The sequence below is a fragment of the Papio anubis genome, chromosome 7, assembly GCF_008728515.1.
Source record: "Papio anubis isolate 15944 chromosome 7, Panubis1.0, whole genome shotgun sequence".
NCBI classification, from domain to species: domain Eukaryota; kingdom Metazoa; phylum Chordata; class Mammalia; order Primates; family Cercopithecidae; genus Papio; species Papio anubis.
In genome coordinates this window covers 26,144,080-26,163,268 of record NC_044982.1, presented here as the reverse complement: position 1 = coordinate 26,163,268, position 19,189 = coordinate 26,144,080, and the positions used below count along the sequence as shown (strand labels likewise).

Below are 19,189 nucleotides of genomic sequence, written 5' to 3'. Positions count from 1 at the left end.
CTTTGGTTATGTGTATTCCTAGGTATCTTATTTGTGGGTACTGTAAATAGGATTACTTTTTTGATTTCTTTTTCACATTGTCCACTGTTGAAATATAAAAACGCTACTAATTTTTGTGTGTAGATTTTGTATCCTTCAAATTTACTGAATTAGTTTAACAGTTCTAATAGCTTCTCAGTACAGTCTAGATTTTTTCAAGTAGAAGATCATATCATCGGCAAACAAGAATAATTGACTTCTTCCTTTCCAGTTTGGACACCCCTTATTTCTTTCTCTTCTCTGATTGCTCTTAACTAGGACTTCCAAGGCTATGTGTAACAGCTAGGGAAAGTGGGCATCCTTGTCTTCTTACAGATCTTAGAGGAAGGGTTTTCAGTTGTTTCTTGTTCAGTATAATACTAGCTGTGGGCCTGTCATATATGACTTTTATTGTGTTGAGATATGTTCCTTTTAAAATCCCTCTAAAACCTGAGGTTTTTGAGGCTTTTTAATATGAAGGATGTTTAATTTTATCAAATGCTTTTTCATTTGAAATGATCATGTGAATTTTGTCCTTCATTCTGTTAGTATGATGTATGACACTGGTGGATTTGTGTATGTTAAACCATTTTTGCATCCCTGGTCTATTATGAATAATCTTTTTAATAGATTATTGAATTTGGTTTGCCAGAATTCTGTTGGAGATTTTTTTCATCAATGTTCATCAGAGATATTGACCTGTGGGGTTTTTTTTTTTTTATGTGTCTTCTTCTGGTTTTGGTGTCAGGGTAATACTGGCCTCATAGAATGAGTTTGGAAGTATTCCCTCCTCCTCTATTCTTTGAAATAGGTTGAGTAAGATTGGTATTAGTTCTTTAAGTGTTTGATAGAATTCAGCAGTGAAGCCATCAAGTCCCAGGTTTTTCTTTGCTGGGAGCCTTTTTACTATGGCTTCAATCTCATTACTTGTTATTGGTCTATTCAGATTTTGGATGTTTTCGGGAAGTTCAATCTTAGTAGGTTGTATATGTCTAGAATGTATCCATTTTATCTAAGCTTTCCTATTTATTGGCATATAGTTACTCATTGAAGTCTCTAATGATCCTCTCTGCAGTATCAGGTGTAATGTCTCCATTTTCATCTCAGATTTTATTTATTTGGGTCTTTTCTCTCTTTTTCTTATTGTGGCTAAAGATTTGTCAATTTTATCTTTTCAAAAAAAAACTTTTTGTTTAGTTGATATTTTGTATTTTTTTCATTTCACTTTCATTTATATCTACTCTGATCTTCATTATTTCTTTTCTTCTACTAATTTTGAGTTTAGTTTTCTTTTGCTTTCTGGTTCTTTAAGATGTATCACTCAGTTTTTTATTTGAAGTTCTTCTGCTTTTCTGATGTAGGCATTTATTGCTCTAAACTTTCCTCTTAGTACTGCTTTTGCTGTACCCCATAGGTTTTGATATGTTATGCTTCCATTTTCATTTGTTTCAAGTAATTTTTAAATTTCTCTTAGTTTCTTTATTGACCCACTAGTCATTCAAGAGCATACTGTTTAATTTCCATGTGTTTGTATAGTTTCCAAATTGATTTCTAGTTTTATTCCCTTGTGGTCAGATACGATACTTGGTCTTTCAATTTTTTTGAATTTTTAAAGAAATTCTTTTTTTAAAGAAGTTCTTTAAAGAATTTTTAAAGAACTGTTTTGTGACCAAACATATGGTCTATCCCTGTCAACGATCCATGTGCTGAGGAGAAGAATGTCTTCTGCAACTACTGGATGAAATGTTCTGTACATATCTATTAGGTTCATCTGGTCTATACTACAGATTAAGTCTTACGCTTCTTTGTTGATTTTCTGTCTGGACAATCTGTCCAATGCTGAAAGTGGGGTGTTGAAGTCTTCAGCTATTATTGTATTGGTATCTATCTCTCTCTTTAGCTCCAATAATATTGGCTTTATATATCTGGGAACTCCAGTGTTGGGTGCATATATATTTACAATTGTTATATCCTCTTGCTGAATGCACCTCTTTATCATTACATGATAACCTTGTCTCTTTTTATAGATTTTTGCTTTGAGATCTATTTTTTCTGATGTAAGTATAGCTACTCCTGCTGTTTTGGGTTTCTGTTTGCATGAAGTATCATTTTCCGTCCGTTTATTTTTAGTCAACATATGTCTTTATAGGTAAAGTGTGTTTCTTGTAGGCAACAGACCATTGGGTCTTGTTTCCTTTTTCAATCCATTCAGTCATTCTGTGTCTTCTGATTGGAGAATTTAGTCTATTTACAATCACTGTTACTATTGATAAGCAAGAACTTACTCCTGTCATTTTGTTATTCATTTTATGTTTGTTTTCTGGTCGTCTTCTTCCTGTCTTCCTTTTTGTGAAAGCAATTTCTTCTGGTAGTATGTTTTAATTTCTTGCTTTTTATTTTTTGTGTATCTGTTGTAGGTTTTTTGATTTAAGGTTATCATGAGGTTTGCAAATAACATAACATGTTATTTTTAACTAATGATAACACTTCAAGAACAAGCAAACTAACAAACAAGCAAAGAGAAAACTAATAAAAACACTTTAACTTCACCCCTCCCACTTTTAAATTTCTTTGTCTCTATTTTTATCTTATGCTATTTATGCCCTGAAGAGTTGTATTTATTATTAGTTTTGATTGACTTATCTTTTAGTCTTTCTACTGAAGACATGAGTACCTTATACACTGTAATTACAGTGTTATAATATTCAGATTTTTCTGTGTACTTACCATTACCAGTGAGTTTTGTACCTTCAAATGATATAGTATTGCTTGTCAACATCCTTTTATGTCAGATTGAAGGACTCCCATTAGCTTTTGTTATAGGACTGGTCTAGTGTTGATAAATACCCTCAGCTTTTGTTTGTCTGGGAAAGTCTTCACTTCCCCTTCACATTTGAAGGATATTTTTCCCGGATATACTATTTTAGCATAAAAGTTGTATTTCTTCAGCAATTTAAATATGTCATGCCTATCTCTCCTGGCCTGTAAGATTTCCACTGAAAAGTCTGCTGACAGATGGATGGGAGCTCCTTTGTATATAATTTGTTTCTTTAATCTTGTTGCTTTTAATTTTTTTCCTAATACTTGACCCTTGGGAGTTATATGTTTTGAGGTAGTCTTATTTGGGTTAAATTTACTTGGTGTTCTATAACCTTCTTGTACTTAAATATTTATATCTTTCTGTAGTTTTGGAAAGTTCTCTGTTATTATTTCATTGAAAGACTTTCTATTCCAATCTCTCTCTCTAGCTCCTCTTTAAGGCCAATAACTCTTGTATCTGTCCTTTTGAGGTGAAGACTAAGCTCTATTTTTTAATCTTACCCAAATTCCTGTCTAAGGGGTCTGGGGAGTTGTGCCCTACAAACTATAAATTCTCATCAGATGGGTTTTATTTAATTCTATATATCATGACTTACTTTCCAATCTGACTCTGGCATAGCATTACAATACAAGGAAGAAAATAAAAATATTTTACCCCAAAACATGTTTTTCTGCCATATCTTGAAATGGCCCTGCAAAGCCATCCTTTGTGTGGGAAAAACTGCATTTGTAAAGAATCTCTATTAACATAGCTAGATCTTTTTCTTCAGGCCCTCCCAATCCTGAAGAGATTAACTAAAAGTCTAGCACCCTTTAACGATCTGAATAGGAAATATTTGTCATCTATTGTCTCTAAGGGCAGCCACTATAAGACTTCAAAAAGACCTTGGTCTCCACAATCTTTTATCTTAACCTGAATATTTCCTTTCTATTGATCCCAGGTCTTTAGACAACCTCAACTAATTGTCAACCAGAAAATGTTTAAATTTACCTATAGCCTGGAAGCCCCTGCTTTGAGTTGTCCCATCTTTCTGAACCAAACCAATGTATTTCTCAAATGTATTTGATTGATGTCTCATGCCTCCCTAAAATATATAAAACCAAGCTGTACCCCAACCACCTTGGGCACATATTGTCAGGACCCTCCTAAGGGCTGTGTCATGGGCTAAGGTCACTCGTATTTGGTTCAGAATAAATCTCTTCAAATATTTTACAAAGTTTGACTCTTTTCATCAACAGAGGCTATTTTCTAGATCTTATTGGTATGCTTCATTATTTTTTATTTTTTTTTTGTCTCCTCTGACTATATATTTTCAAATAGCCTGTCTTTAAGCTCACTAATTATTTCTTCTGCTTAAGCAATTCTGCTTTTGAGTGACTCATGCATTCTTCAGTATGTCAATTAAATTTTTTAGCTCCAGAATTTCTGCTTGATTTTTAAATATTATTTCAATCTCTTTGTTAAGTTTATCTAATAGGATTCTAAATTCCGTCTCTGTGTTATCTTGAATTTTGTGGTGCTATTTAAACAGCTATTTTGAACTCTCTTAAAAGTCACATATTTCTGTCACTCCAGGATTGGTCCCTGGTGTGTTTAGTTTGTTTGGTGAGGGCATGTTTTCATGGATGGTTCTGATGCTGGGGGATATTTGTCAGTGTCTGAGCCCTAAAGAGTTAGGTATTTATTGTAGCCTTGGCAGTCTGGGCTTGTTTGGATCCATCCTTTCTGAGAAGGGTTTCCAAGTATTCAAAGGGAATTGAGTGTTGTGATCTAAGTCTTCGGTCACTGCAGCTTTGTCTGCATTAAACGGCACCTGAAGCCCAGTATCACTGTGACTCTTGCAGACTTATAGAGGTATTGCCTGGTGGTCTTGAATAAGATCCATGAGAATTCCCTGGGTTACCAGGCAGTCTCTTGTTCTCTTCCTCTAATTTCTGCCAAATCAATGAACTCTCTCTCTCCATGATAAGCTGCCTGGAGATGGGGAAGAGGTGACAGAAACATCCCTGTGGCCATCACCACTAGGACTCTGCTGGGTCCATGTGACTAACTCCTGGCTACTGGTCATGTTCACTCAAGGCCTGTAGCTTTTCCAGTTAGCAGGTAGTGAATCCAGCCATGCTTGTGGCCTTTCCTTCAGAGCAGTGAGCTCTGCCCCAGCCCAGGGCAGATCCAGAATGCCATCCAGGAGCCAGGGTCCAGAGTTGGAAACTTTAGGGATCTACTTGCTGCTCTATTCTACTGAAGCTGAGCTGACACACAAGCCAGAAGACAAAGTCCTTCCTACTTTTCACTCTTCTTTCCTCATGAAGAAAGAGTCTCTCTCTGTGGCCACCATAGCCCCAGGCCCATGATGAGTACTGCCTAACTACTACCGATGTTCACTCAACAAACTGTCAACCAGATAATGTTGAGGGCTCTTCATTCAGCTTGTAGTGAATGCTGCCAGGCCTGGGTCTCTCCCTTCAGGGTAACAGGCTCCTAACTGGTCTAAGGCTATTTCAGAAATGTTGTCCAGAAGCCAAGACCTGGAATCAGCATCCCCACTGTGCCTGAGCTGTTGCCCAAGCTGCAAGACAAAGTCCCCTTTACTCTTCTCTTTCCTTTTCTCAAGCAGGAAGTCTTTCCCTGTGACAACTACAGCTGAGAATGTGCTGGGTCACACCTGAAGCTAGCACAGGCCTGGGTCTTACCTAAGGCCTGTGGCGAGTACTGCCTAGGTACCACTTAGGGTTTTTTTTTTTTGAGATGGAGTTTCACTTTTGTTGCCGAAGCTGGAGGGCAATGGTGCGATGGCAGCTCACTGCAACCTCCACCTCCCGGGTTCAAGCAATTCTCCTGCCTCAGCCTCCTGAGCAGCTGGGATTACAGGTGCATACCACCACACCCAGTTAATTTTTTTGTATTTTTAGTAGAAACGGGGTTTCACCATGTTAGCCAGGCTGGTCTTGAATTCCTGACCTCAGGTGATTCGGCCACCTCAGCCTCCCAAAGTGCTGGGATTACAGGTGTGCAAGACCTACAGGCTCTTTAGTCAGCAGGTGATAAATCTTGTCATGACTGGGTCCTTTCTTCAACACAGCAGGTTCCCTTCTGACCCAGGATGTGTCTAGAAATGTTATCTGGGAGCTAGATCATGGAATGAGGGCTTCGGGACTCTGCCTGGTACCCTATTCTACTATGGCTAAGCTGATATCCAAGTTGCAAAACAAAGTCCTCTTTACTCTCCTCCTTTCCCCAACTAAATCTGAAGGAAGGAGTGTCTCCTGGAGCTTTGAGCTGTATTGCCTTAGCTGGGGGATAGGTGATGCTAGCACTCCCTTGATAGCCCTGGCTATTGTCTTACTAGGTCACACCAATAGCTCCAAGCCCAGCACGGTACCAGGCTTGTCCTTGTGGCTAAACTGCCTTTCAAGTTTATTTAGGATCCCAGAGAGCTTTAGTCCATAGTGATGGGTCTAGCTAGAACTCAGATTCCAACTATCAGGATGGATGATTCCCTTCTGGCTAGTGCTCGTCTAAATGCTTCCTCCATGGGCATGACTAAATTCTGACTTGTGTTGCTTTCCACTGTGACAGGGTAGCACTGAGTTCCCATGCAAAGTTCCACAATCACTGTTCTCTCTCTCCCCAAAACACACAGATTCTCTCTCCCACCACATGGCTGCTGCCAGAGGATGGAGGAGGAGTGGGGAAATGTAGGCAATTCAAGATAGTCTTTCCTACCCTCTTCAGTGCCTTTTTCCTTGATATGATGTTAGAACCAGATACTGTGATTGCTCACCTGAATTTTGATTCGTATAGGAGTGCTTTTTTTTGTCTGGATAGTTAGTTGTTCAATTTGGTTTTCCTGAGAGAGAGATAGGGGGACAATTGCTGGAGGGTTCTATTTGACCATCTTGCTCTGCCTCCTCCCCCTGATTATTCTATCATTAGGAGCTGTAGTAATGTTCTTCTTTCATTCCTAATATTGGCCATTTGTATCTTCTCTCTCTCTCTTTTTTTTTTTTTTTTTTTTGAGATGGAGTCTCACTCTGTGGCCCAGGCTGGAGTGCAGTGGCTCGATCTTGGCTCACTGCAAGCTCCGCCTCCCGGGTTCAGGCCATTCTCCTGCCTCAGCCTCCTGAGTAGCTGGGACTACAGGCACCCGCCATCGCGCCTGGCTAATTTTTTGTATTTTCAGTAAAGACGGGGTTTCACCGTGGTCTCGATCTCCTGACCTTGTGATCCGCCTGCCTCGGCCTCCCAAAGTGCTGGGATTACAGGCATGAGCCACCGCACCCGGCCGTATCTTCTTTTTTGTCCTAATCAGTCTGGCTAGAGATTTTTAATTCTTATCGATTTTTTCGAAGAATCTGCTTTTAGGTAATTTATTTTTTTAATTTCATTGATCTTAAATGTACTGTATCCTTGCTTTTACTTACTTTGGGTTTAATTAGCTCTTGGTCTTCTAGTTGTTTACAATGGAAGCACAGACTATTGATTTGAAACATTTTTTCTTTTGTAATATACACATTTCATGTTACAGATTTCCCTCTGAGCACTTTTTAGATGATCTCACAAATTTGGATAAATTGTATATTAATTTTTATATAGGTAAAATATTTTCTAATTTTTCTTTTGATTTTCTTGACACATCCATGGATTATTTGAAGTATCATGTTTAACTTCTAAATATTTGGGAAATTTTTAGGTATCTTTCTGTTATTAATTTCTAATTCCATTCTGTTGTGGACAGACAACATATATTGTATAATTTCAATCATTTTAAATTTATTGAAATTTGTTTTATTGTTACTGGGGGGGTCCTTGTTCTTAGAGCTCCCAAGATGGTGGCAAGCCTTTTGTTCTCTGACCTGGGGTTCTTGGCCTCATGGATTCCAAGGAATGGAATCCTGAGCCATGTGGTGAGTGTTATAGCTCTATTAGAAGCCGTGGGTCACAGAAGAGAACCGTGGAACCCAGCAACTAGCGTTCAGCTTGATTAAGATGAACCAGGATACTTAGCCATGCAGGAACAATGGCAAGACTTTAGCCTGATTGGGAGTGGCAATGGGCACCTCGCTAGATCAGGAGCGCAGTGGACACCCTGCCAGATCCAGAGGGGTGGAAGTCAGTGGCGGGTCTGCAACGGCAGCAAACAGCAGTGGTGGACGGCGAGCGAAAGCTCAGCTCCAGCCGTAACAAACACAGACCAGAAGAACATGCAGTTGCAAGATTTAATAGAGTGAAAACAGAACTCCCATACAATGGGAGGGGACCCAAAGGGGGTTGCCATTGCCAGCTCGAATGCCTGGGTTTATATCCTGAGCATTGTCCCTCCCCCATGCTCTCAGGTGATAGATGATTGGCTATTTCTTTACCTCCTGTTTTAGCCTAATTAGCATTTTAGTGAGCTCTTTTTACTACCTGATTGGTCAGATGTGAGCTAAGTTGCAAGCCCCGTATTTAAAGGTGGATGCGGTCACCTTCCCAACTAGGCTTAGGGATTCTTAGTTGGCCTAGGAAATCCACGTAGCCCTGTCTCTCATTATGACTCAGAATATAGTCTACCTTGGGAAATATTCAATGTGTACATGAAAAATATGTGTAATTAGCTGTTTTGGGGGACGTATTCTATAAATGTCAATTAAATTTACTTGGTTAATAGTATTGTTCAAGTCTTCTGTATCTTTACTGACTTTCTGCCTACTGTTTTATAAATTGCTGAAAAAGGAATGTTGAAATCTCCAACTATAATTATGGATTTGACTATTTTTCCTTACAATTCTATCAGTTTTTTCTTCATATATTTTGACACTGTTAATAGGTGAAAGCACATTTATGACTGTTATTCCTTCCCTTTACAATTGTTGACTTATTCATGATTCAATCACTCAATTTATTTCTTTCACTTTTGGAAAATGAGGAGGTTTAACTCTATTATATCTTTAAGTTCTAATATAAGTCTACAAAATATTGTCAGAATTTTTTATATTACCTCGAAACAAAACTAGCCAAGTTAACCCTAAAAGACTACCCTCAAATAAAAATATTTCAAAATGCTTTGAACAATCAACATAACAGAATATAAAAAACAAAACAAAACAAAACTGTCATCTCCTCTAATTCTATACTGATAATTAATTTGTGGAACTTCTATAAAAGTAAATTTTATAAGGTGACCATAAAATGAATGTTTCCAATTCCTAGCTATCTTTGCACCAAAAGCTTAAGTATTAAAAAGGAAATATTTGTTAAAAAGGAACATTCTTTGCAATTCTAATGATCTCAGCTTTTGCTTCTTACCAATTCTTATATACTTAGCACAAGGACCTATTTTCATTGCTGTCCTAAGTCTCAACAAGCTAGTTAGCCAGAAATCTCTGCAAAAGTTCCACTGGGTGAAGGGACTTGCATTTTCTAATATTTTTCCTGGGTTTCTTCCACTTCTCTTTCATAACCCACATTGTAATTGGTTTTTAAAAAGCTGTTCCAACCTGACTAAATGTCTTTGCTAAACTGATCTCTAATGATGAATATTTAATGATACCCACCAAGTATTTTTCTCTCTGGAATATTATAAGTTCAAAGTGTATGAGACAAATGATACATTTAATTTTTTAAAATTTTAATTTGTCCAGCCCTTCCCCTGGAGAGAAGGAACAAACACGTATGTATTTCAGATTCCCTGGCAAAAATATTTTCCTGAATTTGTCTCTAGCCTAATAATGCACTGTCCCTCCATTTCTGCCCTACTCTGAATTCCCAGTTCTCTATCAGTGCTCAAGAAAATTTAATCCCTTCCTCAGTAAACTACTTTATTCCTATCTGAAAGTTTAATCTGGGCAGATGTTTTACTTAAAGTCTGCCCTCCATATCTCCATCTGTGCGGCTGCTATTTTACATTTTAACTTCCAAGAGGGTGAGGCTATGATTGTCTCCATCTACCCATCTTTCCATCTACTCACTTTTCCATCTACCCATACAAATACTCCACAATTTAGCACTGTGCCATCTACACTAAAGAACTCAATAAATGGTCATATGATGATCATTTCTTGACCAAAGTGCAGAAATTAAAGTTTGCTGTGGTGGAAGCTGGGAAACAGGAGATTACTGCTCTCACATTCTCAGTGTCTTGATGTAAAAAAAATTACGGGGCTGCACCAGATCATCTCTGAGTCCTCTCAGCATTAACATTGTATAATTCTAATCTATCCAGACAGAAACAGTGAACAACCAGTACTTCTAACTATGCAAACTATGCAAATTTACCATTGGGAATCCAAATTGATACAACAATATTAAAAACCCAAAGCAAGCCAGACACAGTGGCTCACACCTATAATCCCAGCACTTTGGGAGGTGGAAGATCGCAGATCATCTGTGGTCAGGCATTGCAGACCAGCCTGGCCGACATGGTGAAACCGCATCTCCACTAAAAATACAAAAATTAGCCAGGCATGGTGGCACATGCCTGTGATCCCAGCTACCTGGGAGGCTGAGGCAGGAGACTTGCTTGAACTCAGGAGGCGGAGGTTGCAGTGAGTCAAGACCATCACTGCACTCCAGCCTGGATGACAGAGTGAGATTCCATCTAAAAAAAAAAAACAAAGCAACACTCATCTACCATATTAACAGATTTATGAAAATATTCTTCTAGATAAATCCATTTGAGTCTCTTTGACTAGTTTTCATAATAGGACTAATATCTAATTGATGTTTTATTGTATGAAATTAGATATTCCTAGTGTGTCAATAATGAAAAGATTTTACTCAATTTTTTTTCTTTTTACTTACTTCAGACTTGGCTTCACATGACTTTAATCCATTTTCAGAAACCAAATCCACTCGTAGTGGATAAAAATTTGCCACAAACAAGCATACTCAAAAAGATGTGCCATTGACATAAGAAATTAAAGAGAGGGGTGTGAAGATGTTTTTAATGATGGTTCACAGGAATCAGTGCTTAGTCTCTTAAAGTGACTTTATTGGTTTTTTTTTTTTTTTTTTTTTTTTTTTTTTCTTGAGATGGAGTCTCACTCTGTCACCCAGGCTGGAGTGCAGTGGCACGATCTCGGCTCACTGCAAGCTTTGCCTCCCGGGTTCACCCCATTCTCCTGCCTCAGCCTCCTGAGTAGCTGGGACTACAGGCATCCACCACCATACCCAGCTAATTTTTTTTTTTTTTTTTTGTAATTTTAGTAGAGACAGGGCTTCACCATGTTAGCCAGGATGGTCTCGATCTCCTGACCTCGTGATCTGCCCGCCTCAGCCTCCCAAAGTGCTGGGATTATAGGCATGAGCCACCACATGCGGCCTTAAAGTGACTATTTTAAAGGAAACAATCATTGTTTGGATGAATATATCATGATGTTTGTTAAAAACTAATAAATTTAATTGGTTTTTCTTAGGTATTTAGTACCTAGAATTTTGAATTAGAGATGATTAAAAATGGCTTATATAGTTACATTTGTTCACAATCTTTCTTTTCTTAATATTTTTGTGGAGTAGATTATTGGGAAGGGTAAAACCATGTGGCTTGCTAAGGGAATTGGGTTTGATAAAGTGCGGCTCTAATAGGTTAAAATATTAATATGCTCATCTAAGTACCCATGTTGATTTCTGAATAAGCACCTTAGATCCATTACAAATTTCAGATTTTGTAACAAAGAAAAAAATACCAATTCAACTGGCAACCTTTTGTTTAATTTTTGAAGAGCAGGATGAAATTGACTAGTTAAATATGGTGAGCAGGTTAGTCTTGACCACTTCAAGAGAATAAACATATCTTCATATTTCAGCATGATTTGATTGCCTGTAAGGTTTTAAATGTGTCATGTAATCTTTGCTGCAAAAATAGTAATTAAATTTTTGTTAGAATTTTAGAAAGGCTGAAACTAGAAAATGATTTTTTAAAAGTTTTTAAAATCACCAATTTAACATGTGTTGTACACTCACTGTGTGTTCTGGAGTCAAGGCAGTGCTTGCCTTCAAAAGCCCATACAATCTAGTAGAAGAGCATTTCCCTAACATCAATATTCACCTATATTTTTACTACTGTTTTCTCTTACATTTACTTAAAAGTTAACCTTGCACTCTAAATCTCTGTATAGGGGAGGCTTAAAGGATGGAGAGAAGCACAGAGCTGTATTTGCATATTAGTTTACAAGCATGGAGTAGTTATAAATGAGATAACTGGAGTATTGTAGGGTTAATGCTCTCTCAAATTCTCCCATGGTTGCCACTACTATTCCTAAGCAATATCTGTAAAAATCAATGTAATAATCCATTAGTGATATATTTTTATAGTCATTAAAATAAAAATGTTTATACATCACCTACAATCTTGAATTGTACTAGGAATTATACATAGCATGCTTTAGAAGCTACTGTTGTAGAAGATTTAAGATATGTACAGAAATAGCTGACTTGAGAGAGAAAGTGCTAACAGCCATTAATTGCTGTGAGCAAGGTATAAACAAATCACAAAGATTCAATGAGAGAGAAATGAGTTCAAGGAACAAAAAATGTACTTATATCACACACGTGCTTACACTGAACAAATATGACAGGGCTTTGGCAAACTCTGCTTCCATGGACTCTGCCGAAAGCCATTATTAATGCTTCCTCTCCTACCTCATCTTATCCCATAAAACATCTGTTTGTTTAAAAAGAAACTGTATACTAACTCTTCAACTACAAGTTAAAAATCATGACTTTTCTTTCAAGGGGAAGAAGAATGGAGAATAAACATGCCTTCTGCAATTTTACTAAAAAATTCCAATGTTAATTAAAACCATATATTTAGTATGGATAAAGGTAATAAATGGGGATGTCTTGGACAAAACCATGCTCCTCTGTGAATTCAAATTAGTGATGCTGTGTTACTGGCTGACTTTTGAACATTCTGTTCTATTTGAAACAGCTGAACCAGGAAGGAAGCCTGTATGTCCTACAGAAACCCAATTAGGCTTGATGAAAGAGAGGCCATGAAATGCTTTTCTTGTCTACCAAGACAGAGAAAATGTTGTGTTAGATTCAGCTTTGAAATGAATTCTAAATATAAGCTTTTAGATCAGGCTTTGTCCAGTTAGCTTGGTCAACTTGACAATATTACATTTGATGCTCTCACAATTGGGGATGATGGTCCTGCTCAAAATCCTGACAGGCTTCTAGAAAGCTGATCCTTTTTGTTCTGGTGATTGCCACAGGAATAAACAGAGGAGATGGCTCTAGGCTTGGAGTGATTGAAAGAGAACCTGACTTGCCCACTTCCTGCTAACCCTTCCCTACACCAGCAGTGTGGTCATGTTGGATATTTCATTACCTTCTTACAACAGCAACAACATAAGAGAAGCCAGCTGCCAACACAGTCTGCTATTCCAATAGTTATTTGTCTGTCAACAGGAATATAATAAGAATCTACAACTGAAATTCTAATAGTGATCCTCTCCCAAACTGAGATGTGGATAAATGTTTTCTTGTGCCTTGTCAGTACGAACCTCTTTTCAAAAGACTCTTGAGCATCTTTCTTTCCTCTGAACCCCCAATGCAGTTTACTGGGGCCACTTTTATGGGGCTATCTTTATAGCATTTAGCCCTTTTCTTTTTTGTGCCACAGTAATTTGTATGAAGGATTTAAATTCCTAAGGGTTGGTAATGTTTTTTCTTATTGTGCCATTCTCTTGAGCTCCTAGCACAGTGCCTTGATTTGCATTAGAAATCCAATAAATGTTTGATGAATTCTGTGTTTAGAAAAACAACAACAAAAACATGAATATTGTTCAATTACAACAAAAAAATCAGAGATTTTTGCTTCATTTTGTTCACTGACGTGAGTCCCATGCACCTAGAAAGTTCTTGGCACACAGCTGACACTCAATAAATATTTGCTGAATGAATAAGTATTATGACTTTCCAAAGAGCTTGGAGAGTATCTATTTGATTGGCAAATACAGAAAAGGAAATATGTCACATAATGTGTAAAGGAAGAAGTAGATTAGTGATTTCTTCTTCCTCTAGACCAGAGGTTGGAAAACATTTTCTATAGAGGGCCAGACAGTAAATATTTTAATCTTTGTGGGCCATATGGTTTCTGTAGCAACTATTCAACTCTACTGTTCAGTGCAAAAGCAGCCAAAGACAATATGTGAATAAATGAGTGTGGTTGTATTACAATAAAACTTTATTTACAAAAATAGTTGGCAGGCAAGATTGGACCCATGAGTAGTTTGCCAACCTCTGCTCTAGAGCACCTGTGTCTGTTAGAATTAAGATAACTAGGTAAATATTCTCTCCTTTAATACCATGCTTTCTGCATCTTTACACATTTGTTCCCCAACCGCACACCCACAGGTACTGTGATTTGCAACATGGTAGTTGTACCATATATGTTTGTTGCATTAAACTGAGTTTTACACTGATTTCCTGGAACTGTAGTTTTCAGTAGAACCAGTTAACTCAAGTCCCTGTAATTTGCCTTTTCTTTGAATTCTGTCTTAGCAAATGTGGGGAAAGTTAATAGCTACTGAAATAATGTCTTCTGAAACTGATGGAGTAAGGGGCACATTCTCTCTTGAGTTCCTGTTTCTCTTATTTGAAGCATTTTCTTCAGGATGTCAATGAGGTATCATAGCTGGCTCTTCTGATTATCCATGAAGACAAGAAATGACTAACACAACTTTCTCATTACTCATTTAAGCTCACTGTTCTTTTAAAGCTGCCTTCTCTCTCAGTCTTTTTTAAAAACTTATTTTCATGAAAGGAGTATGAGAAAATGACCACTGGTATCTACAATTGGCAAAAATGTGTTCCTATATTTTCCTCTCCAATGACTACCAAAAATGTTATATTCCTGTGAGTTTTATGTTAGATTACTATATTATTTCAGGCCGGAATCTGTGACATATGGTGATAGTAGATATATCCATTGCTGAAATGTATCTGTTTAAAAAATATTTAAGTAGTATTAATGTGGAACAACGCCATCATAAAATGTGTTCTGCAGCTCTATCCTATATTTGCACTACCTACTTGCAAAATTTTCAAGCTTATTTTTCATTTTGCTAAGTGCTGGCCCCTCTTATGAACTAGGCCTGATTCCCTCTTCAGCTGCAAATGTAATTTTAAAAAGAACTCCAGTGAGATTACTTGCTGAACATGTTAAACATTCATAGCTTTGCCATATGCTGTTATGGAAATTGCATTGATTTATAGCAATTTGGGTGCCACTAGATAGCACTGATTCACCTGATACCAACTCTAAGTGTACTGGAAAATAATGTTTTAAATGTTTCATTTGCATCTAGACCTCTGTTGAACTAAGAGGCATGTACTATGTTTATGCATTTTCGGAGAACACTGATTTTTACATATTGAAAATATATTCCTGTATTTGGTGACTTCTAGAAAAAATTAGGTATATAAGGTCTAAACTCATACTGTCATGGCACAGTGGTCAATGACGTAAATTACTAAAGCCAGGCAGACTTAGGTTTTAATCCTGATTCAACCATTTAATTACAGCCTTGCTTTCTTCAATGGTATAAAGGAAAAATAGTCATGCTTATCTGAGAGGACTGACGTGAATATTTATATAAGGCATGTAACACCTACAAAAAGAGACATGTCTTGTGGTTTGTTCTAAAATATGCTCAATAATCATTAGCTCTCGTAGCCTAAACTTTGTATTTCTGTTATAGATTAGCGGCACTCCTTTAAATGGTGGAGAAATGCTTGAGTTTGCAGGACCTGACTGGGAATGTTAGAAGATGATTTAGAGAACTTAAAAATTGCCATACGAGACAAGGTCACTACTATAGTGAATATACGGATCTATTAAAAACAAAGGTAAAAGGGAACAAAGTCACAGGATGTTCTCTTCACAGTAAGAGTATCAATAACCTGTCCTAATTGTGTTAATTTTTATTTGGAAGGGAGAAAGTATAATGCTCATTTTAAGCATGCTAAGAAGGACTTATGAACACTGTCTTTATATCCACTGAGCATTCTATCCAATTACATTCAGAGGAGGAAAGACGCTTCTTAGAAATAATTATATTTCACAGTAATAAGTGAATATATACAGTGTAATGAATATTCATACATATTCAAGTTTGTAAGAACACAAAAAAGCCAGAAAACCCTTAGCTTTTTTGTAATTGACTTGTAGTGCACATTTGAATATAGATGGATTCTCTCTGGGTCCGCATTCTCAACAGAGGGTATCTTTGCCTTCCAGGGAACATTTGACAATGTCAGGAGACATTTTTGGATGTTACAACTTGAGATGGGAGATGTCACTGGCATCTAGTGCATACGTTTTAGGGATGTAACTAAATATACTGCAATGCATAAAACTGCCTCTACCACAATGAATTAACTGGCCCCAAATATCAAGAATGCCAAGGTTGAGAAACCCTGCTCTAAACTGAGAGCTGCCCAAGGTCAAATGGATTTAAAATCACCCAGATCCCAGATGGATACTGGGTAGGCTCTAGAGAATGTATACTTTTTGTTAATATAGTTAAGTCTTCCCAGTGTCCTGTGCTGGCTCCGTGGTAATGAAACAAAAGCTGAAGTATTAATACGGAGTTCATATCCCCTCTACAAGAAAATGACTAGAATTCCAAAGTACAATATATTATCTGACCTACTGCAGACTTCAGTGTGGACAGCAGCTAGACTTATACATAGAAGAAGGTGAACATCACACTAAGACTTTGACCGAACAGTGACCAGGGGTTTCTTGGCTCTTAAGCAGCACCAGTTCCCGTGAACAAGTAACATATCAAGCAGTGATGGCATAGACTTAAGGCTTACTTCCCAGACAAAATGTGATAAGCACAAACTCTGGATTTTTATTCTCTATTTCCACAGAATTGAAAATCTATTTAATATATCAAGGAAAAAATTTTCTTTCACAAGTGCCCTTACACAAACAGAGGCTGCTTAAGAGGTTGTAGCCTTAAACATGGATACTACTTAAAGACTAAAAATGTATATAAAGAACATTACTTTGAAACTTTTGGTTCTGTACTTGATGTCATCTTGGTGATGCTGAAGAGAATTTCTGCGAACTCTGTATTTAGAGTATCTTCCATCAGTTCTCTCAGATGAACTGCAGGAATCCTGGGGAAAAAAGCAAAGGGTCTGAACTGGTAGATGAAAGAAAATCGGTGCTTGAAATTAGAGTAAGAAAGAGTCTATATGTAGCTAAAAATGAAAATAAATAATTACAAAAATTTAGAGATATATAGGAGAATCACAGGCCACCATAGAGAAAGAAGGTTACATGCAGTGCCTCAAACCTGTAATCCCAGCACTTTAGGAGGCCAAGGTGGGAGGACTGCTCTACTCCAGGAGTTCGAGACCAGCCTGGGCAACATGATGAAACCTCACCTCTATAAAAAAATACAAAAACTAGTCAGATGTGGTGGTGCATGCCTGTAGTCCCAGCTACTCAGGAGGCTGAGGTGGGAGAAGGAGGATCGCTTGAGCCCAGGAGGCAGAGGTTGCAGTGAGATTGTGCTACTGCACTCCAGCCTGGGTGAAAGAGCAAGGCTCTGTCTAAAAAAAAAAAAAGAAAGAAAAAGAAGAAAATTGTCACTGTGGATAAAACCATAAAAATACAATGCATCCTACAGTGGTTACCTGAATTCTTTTAACTACTAGTCCCTATGCCCATCTACAGTGACTGACACCCTTTAGAACAAGGTTCCAGCAGCAATGTACTGTCCAAAGATGTCATTAATGACACATGCCACATTTGGATGCTGTGTACTATCCCTTGAATTGGTACTTAGCGTCAATATATTCTTGTTTTAAAAAATTGCTACCTATAAAACTAGAGCCCTTTTACTTCACTTGTCCATAAACAACATCCTACCTTTTAACTATTATGTCACGTAGATTTTTAAATTTAAGGATAGCTCCTTTGCCTTTATAAACAGAAAAAGATTCAGGTAATAAAAAAAATTAAGAAAACAAAAATTTCCAGGGCCTGCCTTTTTTTCTTTCTTTTCTCTTCATTTCTTGTGGGAAGAAGGAACACAGCAAACAGTTACTCTAGACAATTATTTAGACATTTCTATTATTATTTAGGGAGAAATTAGAAAAACAATGAGGACAACTGATTTTGGTATGTTAAAAAAAATACATATAGGGATTTAGTATCCCTCAAAGTCACAAGAAACCTTAAACTTACTGAATGTTCAAGCTAGAAGGGGTATTATAATTCCAAAGTTCTCATCCTTAGTATAAAAACAAAACAAAACAAAAACCTCTAAAAACTAGAGCCCAGGGAAGTTAAAATGATTTGCCCAGGGCTGGACAATTTGTGGCAGTTTGGACTTGGAACCCAATGCTACTCCCTTTCCACCTAATCAAAAATGTAATGTTTAAATATGGAATTGTAGAGATAAAACTTTTTTTTTTTTTTTTTTTTTTGAGGCAGAGTCTCACTCTGTCACCCAGGCTAGAGTGCAATGGTGTGATCTCAGCTCACTGCAACCTCTGCCTCCTGGGTTCAAGCAATTTTCCTGCCCCAGCCTCCTGAGTATCTGGGATTACAGGCATGTGCCACCACAACTGGCTAATTTTGTATTTTTAGTAGAGATGGGGTTTTGCCATGTTGGTCAGGCTGGTCTTGAACTCCTGAACTCAGGTGGTCCGCCCACCTCAGCCTCCCAAAGTGCTGAGACGACAGGCGTGAGCCACCACGCCCGGCCAACAATTCTTTCAAAATAAATATGACCACATTTAAACAAGAATAAAGTCAGGCCATCCAAATAGGATAAGGTCTGTACTCACACTTAAAGTCACAGGCTATGGTCTATATATCAAGAAATACGTATATAGGAACCCAGAGATAATATTGTTCAAGTGCCTCGTCACATGAATGTGGACATATCTCCTGAGGCATTAAGTGATTTTTGTCTGGTGCATGAGTTTGGACCAGAACTTAGGTCTTTGTATTCTTGTTCACATCACACTGATTTTTAGAAAGTTTAAAGGGTTTGAATAAATATAATCTACATCTAATAATCTCAAGGCTTTATGTATTTCATTTAAGGCCATGTCTAGTCATTTTTGTTAAGTTGATTAAAATCAGCTCTTTGTAATCACATAGAGGACTTTAGAGTACATGTAGAATGGATATTAAGTTAAAAGCAACAGGGCGAAGCAGATGGGCTCTGCTGTTTTACACAGAATTAGATCCCACCTCCAGCTAGTTTATGGGCTCCAAGCTTCAGTGTCCTCATCTATAAAATGGGTGAAAATAATACCCATCTATAGGGTATCTCTGAAGATTAGGAAACATGTACCATAAAGTACTTAGCACCTGCTAAGTATCATGCAGTGTGT

At 37.4% G+C, this 19,189-nt stretch overlaps 1 protein-coding gene across 14 annotated transcripts in view; it reads right to left on the bottom strand.

The window, feature by feature from the left end:
* The window catches only part of CEP128 (centrosomal protein 128), a 449,960-nt gene that overhangs the window by 13,862 nt on the left and 416,909 nt on the right, over nt 1–19,189 (bottom strand). For all 14 annotated transcript variants that reach the window (XM_021941917.2, XM_021941915.2, XM_021941920.2 and 11 more), the window contains one exon: nt 16,841–16,954. In XM_021941917.2, the coding sequence (XP_021797609.2) occupies nt 16,841–16,954 (114 nt within the window). The remainder of the gene's footprint in view (nt 1–16,840; nt 16,955–19,189) is intronic.